At 45.1% G+C, this 6,000-nt stretch overlaps 1 protein-coding gene across 1 annotated transcript in view; it reads right to left on the bottom strand.

Annotated features, from left to right (window-relative positions):
• Window positions 1–47: 47 nt before the first annotated feature.
• The window catches only part of LOC137641306 (uncharacterized), a gene marked incomplete at its 3' end in the record, with an annotated part of 54,528 nt that continues 48,575 nt past the window's right edge, over window positions 48–6,000 (bottom strand). Inside the window, exon 7 of the mRNA XM_068373734.1 lies at window positions 48–144. Within this exon, the coding sequence (XP_068229835.1) occupies window positions 48–144 (97 nt within the window). The remainder of the gene's footprint in view (window positions 145–6,000) is intronic.

Raw genomic sequence — 6,000 nt, 5'->3', positions numbered from 1 at the left:
TCACTTGCAATTACTACAACCAAATAATAATGTACTCTTATACAAACCTTATGATGGGAACAAATATTTCTGAGTCTCTCAATTTGGTGAATATAAGCGTTCTACAGTGGAGGAGAGCATCCACCATCAGTTCTGATGACTGGACTGTAATGAAAGATTCGATGAATATTTTTAACACTACTAGGGCACCCTTGACTTTTCACAAGAAAATATCAAATAAATATTACAATAAAATGATAAAGTTAGTCTAAAACAATTTCCATGAGCTAGTTCAAGTTATTACATTTCTGGGTCGACCTGTGACGGCCGGTGAAAAGTCCTTCTTTCTACCTTTTCTGATATAAATCTTCCAAATATACCAGAGAAAAATAAAAGCATGGAATGCAGAGGTTACTACCCTCGCGCGAGCACCTCGTGAGTGTCGTGTGAAAACCACTATTCACAGGCTGTCTTCCAATTAGATAACTCCTTCATCAAAGGGAAGGGCCGTAACAAAGACCCCAGAAACCACACTTGTACCACGCCACCGTCACCCACACGAACGCCTTCTAGGTCATCCTTTTGTTTTGGACTTGCCCGCTAAGTCGTAAATTGTTTTGATCGGTGTTTCCGCAAGTGATTGTCGTTAATTCAACATGACTGACGCTGCTACTTCACCTTTACCAATGTTAAGTACCATAGTTTGTTTTGACAGTTTATTTCAGTACCGGGCATTTGTTCTTTTTCCAGTAATGTGGAGCAAGTCCAAAACAGAAGGATGACCTAGAAGGCGTTCGTGTGGGTGACGGTGGCGTGGTACAAGTGTGGTTTCTGGGGTCTTTGATGAAGGAGTTATCTAATTGGAAGACAGCCTGTGAATAGTGGTTTTCACACGCCCCTGATGTATACACGACACTCACGAGGTGCTCGCGCGAGGGTAGTAACCTCTGCATTCCATGCTTTTATTTTTCTCTGGTATATTTGGAAGATTTATATCAGAAAAGGTAGAAAGAACGACTTTTCACCGGGCATCACAGGTCTCTCCCCAGAAATAGATTTTTCCTTCGTCAAAATCCCTTTATTAACAAGAGGGGCATCCAGTAGAGAGCATGCCTTCACCACTTCAAGCAGTTTACTTAGTTCTTAACCCCACTGTGTATTTGTACTTTGATGTATTTTCTTCAAAATATCTTGGATTTGTCCTTGGGCCATAGCCCCCCTGTCCACCAAGTTTCGTTGAAATTGTTTCAGTAGCTCTTGCATAATGTTCACAAACAAAAAATCGATTGATAAAATATTTTCCATTTACTTAACCCTTTTACTCCCAGGCTAGTTGGAAATTTCCAACCCTTAACCCCCAAGGGGTTATTTTTTTCCCCAGCACATTTTGCAGTATATTTTTTAAAATTGCTCTAACAGCCTTAATTTTTGTCATAGAGAGGTCAGGTTGGTCTCATTCTCTTGGAAAATGCCTGAATTTTTTCAAAGAATTATCAAAAATATGAAATAATAAATTTTTATAGCATTTTTTTGCAAGGACGTACCGGTACGTCCATGGGGGTAAAGGGATGGCTTTTGTGAAACGTACCAATACGTCCTTTGGGGGTAAAAGGGTTAACCCCATTATGTATTTGTACTTTGATGTATTTTGTTCAAAATATCTTGGATTTGTCCTTGGGCCATAGCCCCCCTGTCCACCAAGTTTCGTTGAAATTGTTTCTGTAGCTCTTGCATAATGTTCACAAACAAAATATTGATTGATAAAATATTTTCCATTTACTTAACATTGCAATTATTTACAAAGTACTTCTGCGTACTTTTATTTTAATGTACTTAATCCAAAACATTACAGATGCATCCTTGGGTCATACCCAACAGGACTACTGTGTTTGGTCAAAATCGGTACGGTAGTTTTTGTGTAAAGTGGCTCGCAGGGGTGAATACATACCCTTTGCTGTTGGCGAAGCAAAAGTTATAACATAATTAGTTTATAAAAGGACAAAAATTAATCTACACTCGATAAAAAGGACGACTACATCCTTGAGAAAAAAAAAAAATGTATTAATTTATAAAAGGACAAAAATTAATTTTCACTCAATAAAAATGACAACTACATCCTTTAATAATAATAATAATAATAATAATAATAATAATAAAAAAAAGAAGAAAAAAAAAAAGAAGAAGAAGAAGAATGGTAACCCAATCACTTTTCGATGTGTAAATAAAGGTGACCTAACTGAGAAAATAAATACTTTTGAAGTCACGAGTTACATCACTGTACAATGCATTACCATAGATATAAAAAAGACAAGAACATATATTTGGCATGAGACTAGCAAATAATGAAGTGCGCAAAAGAAAAAATCCTAGACAACTGTAAACAAAAATTTGTTTAATATCAGAAGCTGATATATCAATCAAAAGAAAAAAATAATGCCTCCTGTGGTGGGAGGATCTACTTTTGGTAAGCAGCTCTTCTAAGAGAAGGACACTCCAAAATCAAACCATTGTTCTCTGGTCTTGGATAGTGCCATAGCCTCTGTGCCGTGGTTTTTCACCTCTTTGGGGTAGAGTTCTCTTGCTTGAGGGTACATTCGGGTACACTATCTTATTTCTCTCCCTCTTGTTTTTTTTTTTTTTTTTAGTTTTTATAGTTTATATATGGAATATTTATTCCAATGTTATTACTGTTCTTAAAATATTTCATAGTAATTGTTAATTACTTTTCTTGTAGTTTCCTTATTTTCTGTCATCACTGTGCTATTTTCCCTGTTGGAGCCCTAAGGCTTATAGCATTCTGCTTTTCCAACTAGGCTTGTAGCTTTGCAAGTAATTATAATACAGTAATAATAATAATATTGGGTTGGTTGACATGAATCTCGTGGACATGGAAATATGACAAATTCGAAGATAATTTGTATTTTTCCTAACCATACAAACCTTAGCTATTTACAAAGGGTATTACTTTTAGCGCAGCTGAAATGACGAGCCAAGAGTTTTTAACGAGGGTTAATTACTGTACCCCCGCGCTAGTTAGCGGGGGGTGGGGAAGGGTAGCTTGCTACCCCTCCCCCCTCCACACACCGGTGACTTGCTTCACTTCACTTAGAGGTAGGACTTGACTTGGGGGTCAGGGATGGCGGGCACATATGTGTAAATAGCTAAGGTTTGTATGGTTAGGAAAAATACAAATTATCTTCGAATTTGTCATTTGTTCCGTAACCGAAATACAAACCACGCTATTTACAAAGGGTGACTTACCCCTTAGGAAGGGTGGAAAGTCCCCAGCCTTACTGACTTCGGCTTGCCCGGGGGCTCGATCCCTCAGTGAGCAGCACTAGAGAGAGGGAGCCCCTGTACCTCACAGGTTCCTAGCATCGCTAGGAACGAGTGGCCTACATAAGTAGTGTGAGGAGGAGAGTGTGACTCGTCCTATGAAGTTGACCTTGAGACCTTCAGATAGGAATTCTAGGATAGGACGTTCCCCATACCACCTCGTCAGGGTATGGGAGACGCAACAGTATTAAGCTTAATACTAGGAGCACAAAGAAGCATGGGTTACCTGCAGAGGTCGAGGTCAGCTATGCGAGGACCAGGATGCTGCTTCCCCAAGAGAGGGGAGAATGAAGAAAGAAGTAAGGGTCAGACATACTCTTTCATTCACACAGACTAAGACCGGGTAACAACGCCCTCAACCTACTGCTACTTGTCCAAAAAGAAGCCTGAGGTTAGACCAGCTGTTGTGCAGCCACCACAGGGCCGATAGAGAACGTATCAAGGCTCCTGTGGGTCACGTCTTGCAGGTAGTGGGCTGTGAAGGTCGTTAGACGCTTCCAGACCCCAGCTTGAAGTACCTGCGTCACAGAGAAGTTTCTCTTGAAGGCCAGGGATGTAGCAATACCCCTGACATCGTGGGCCCGAGGGCGACGTGACAGAGGAGGGTCAGGATTCAGGGCATGGTGGATAACCCTTCGAATCCAAGCAGAGATGGTGTTCCTGGTGACCCTCCTCTTTGTCCTGCCTGTGCTCACAAACAAAGCTCGCACATGAGGACGGACTGCAGCCGTTCTCTTCAAGTAGTACCTCAGACACCTCACTGGGCATAGTAGCAACTGGTCTGGGTCGTTTGTTACAGAACGGAGACTCGCGATTCTGAAAGAGTCGAACCGAGGATCCGGCACTCCAGGATTCTGAGTCTTGGCCACAAACTCAGGGATGAACCTGAACGTTACCTCCCCCCATCCCCTTGAATGGGCGATGTCGTACGAGAGACCATGAAGTTCACTAACTCGCTTGGCCGAGGCCAAGGCGAGTAGGAAAGCCGTCTTCCAAGACAGGTGGCGATCGGAGGCCTGGCGTAATGGCTCGAAGGGAGGTCTCTTGAGAGACCTGAGGACTCGAACCACGTTCCAAGGAGAGGGTCTCACTTCCGACTGGGGGCAGGTAAGCTCATAGCTACGTATGAGTAAAGAGAGTTCTAGCGATGAAGAAATATCCACGCCCTTCAATCTGAAGGCCAAGCTTAAGGCTGAGCGATAGCCTTTCACTGCCAAGACAGAAAGGCGCATTTCTTCTCGCAGATACACAAGGAAGTCCGCTATTGCTGGAATAGTGGCATCGAGTGGAGATATACCCCTTCCACGACACCAATCACAAAAGACTCTCCACTTCGCTTGGTAGACTCCCTCAGAGGACCTTCGCAGGTGCCGAGACATTCTCTCCGCAACCTGTTGCGAAAAGCCTCTCTCCGCGAGGAGACGCTGGATAGTCTCCAGGCGTGAAGCCGAAGCGAGGCTACGGCCCTGTGAGGGACACCGGAGTGGGGTTGTCTGAGAAGCTTGTGTCATGGAGGAAGCTCCCTTGGGAGTTCCGTCAGGAGTTGCAGAAGGTCCGGAAACCATTCCGCGTGATGCCATAGCGGAGCTACTAGAGTCATCGAACAGTTGACCGATAGTCTGGTCCTGTTGAGCACCCTTCTCATCAGACAGAATGGTGGGAAGGCGTACACGTCGATGTTGTCCCACCGTTGCTGGAAAGCATCTTGCCAGAGTGCCTTGGGGTCCGGGACTGGTGAGCAGTACAGGGGCAGCTTGAAGTTCAAGGCTGTCGCGAACAAGTCCACCGTCGGGGAACCCCACAAAGTCCGGACTTTGTTGGCTATCTGAGGATCCAAAGACCACTCGGTACTCACTATCTGCGAAGCCCTGCTCAGACTGTCGGCGAGCACATTCCTCATGCCAGGAATGAAGCGAGCTGATAGTGTTATCGAGTGGGTTTCGGTCCACCTCAGAGTCTCTACTGCAAGACGGGATAGCTGTTGCGAAAAAGTGCCTCCCTGCTTGTTGATATAAGCCACTACCGTGGTGTTGTCGCTCATCACCACCACGGAGTGACCCGTCAGGAACCGTTGGAACTGTTGAAGGGCCAGAAAGACGGCCTTCAATTCTAGCAGGTTGATGTGTAGGCACTTTTCTGATTCTGACCAAAGGCCTGAGGCCCTCTGGTTCAGAACGTGCGCCCCCCACCCTTCTCTTGACGCGTCCGAAAACAGAGCCAATTCCGGGGGGAGGACGAGAAGACTCACTCCCTTTCGCAGATTCTCGTCGGCCAGCCACCACCGCAAGTCCGTCTGTTCCAGAGACCCCATTGGGATCAGAATGTCCGGGGAATCGGATCCTTGATTCCACCGGGACTTGAGCCGCCATTGAAGGGATCTCATCCTGAGGCGGCTGTTTGGAACCAGACGGGCCAGGGAGGATAGGTGGCCTAAGAGACGCAACCACGATTGGGCGGGGAGTTCTTTTCGCCTGAGGAAAGGTTCCGCCACCCTCCTCAGCCTTGCTATCCAGTCGTCTGATGGAAAGGCTTTGTGGAGATTGGTGTATTAGCATGCCTAGATAAACCAGTCGTTGGGACGGCTGCAGAGAGGACTTCTCGAGGTTTACCACGATCCCCAGATCCTGGCAAAGATCTAGAAGCCTGTCTCGGTGCCGAAGAAGGGTCGACTCCGAGTCTGCTAGG

This window comes from Palaemon carinicauda, chromosome 5, assembly GCF_036898095.1.
Source record: "Palaemon carinicauda isolate YSFRI2023 chromosome 5, ASM3689809v2, whole genome shotgun sequence".
NCBI lineage: Eukaryota > Metazoa > Arthropoda > Malacostraca > Decapoda > Palaemonidae > Palaemon > Palaemon carinicauda.
The sequence above is the reverse complement of the archived record's forward strand: the minus strand, read 5'-3'. Positions and strand labels throughout refer to the sequence as shown.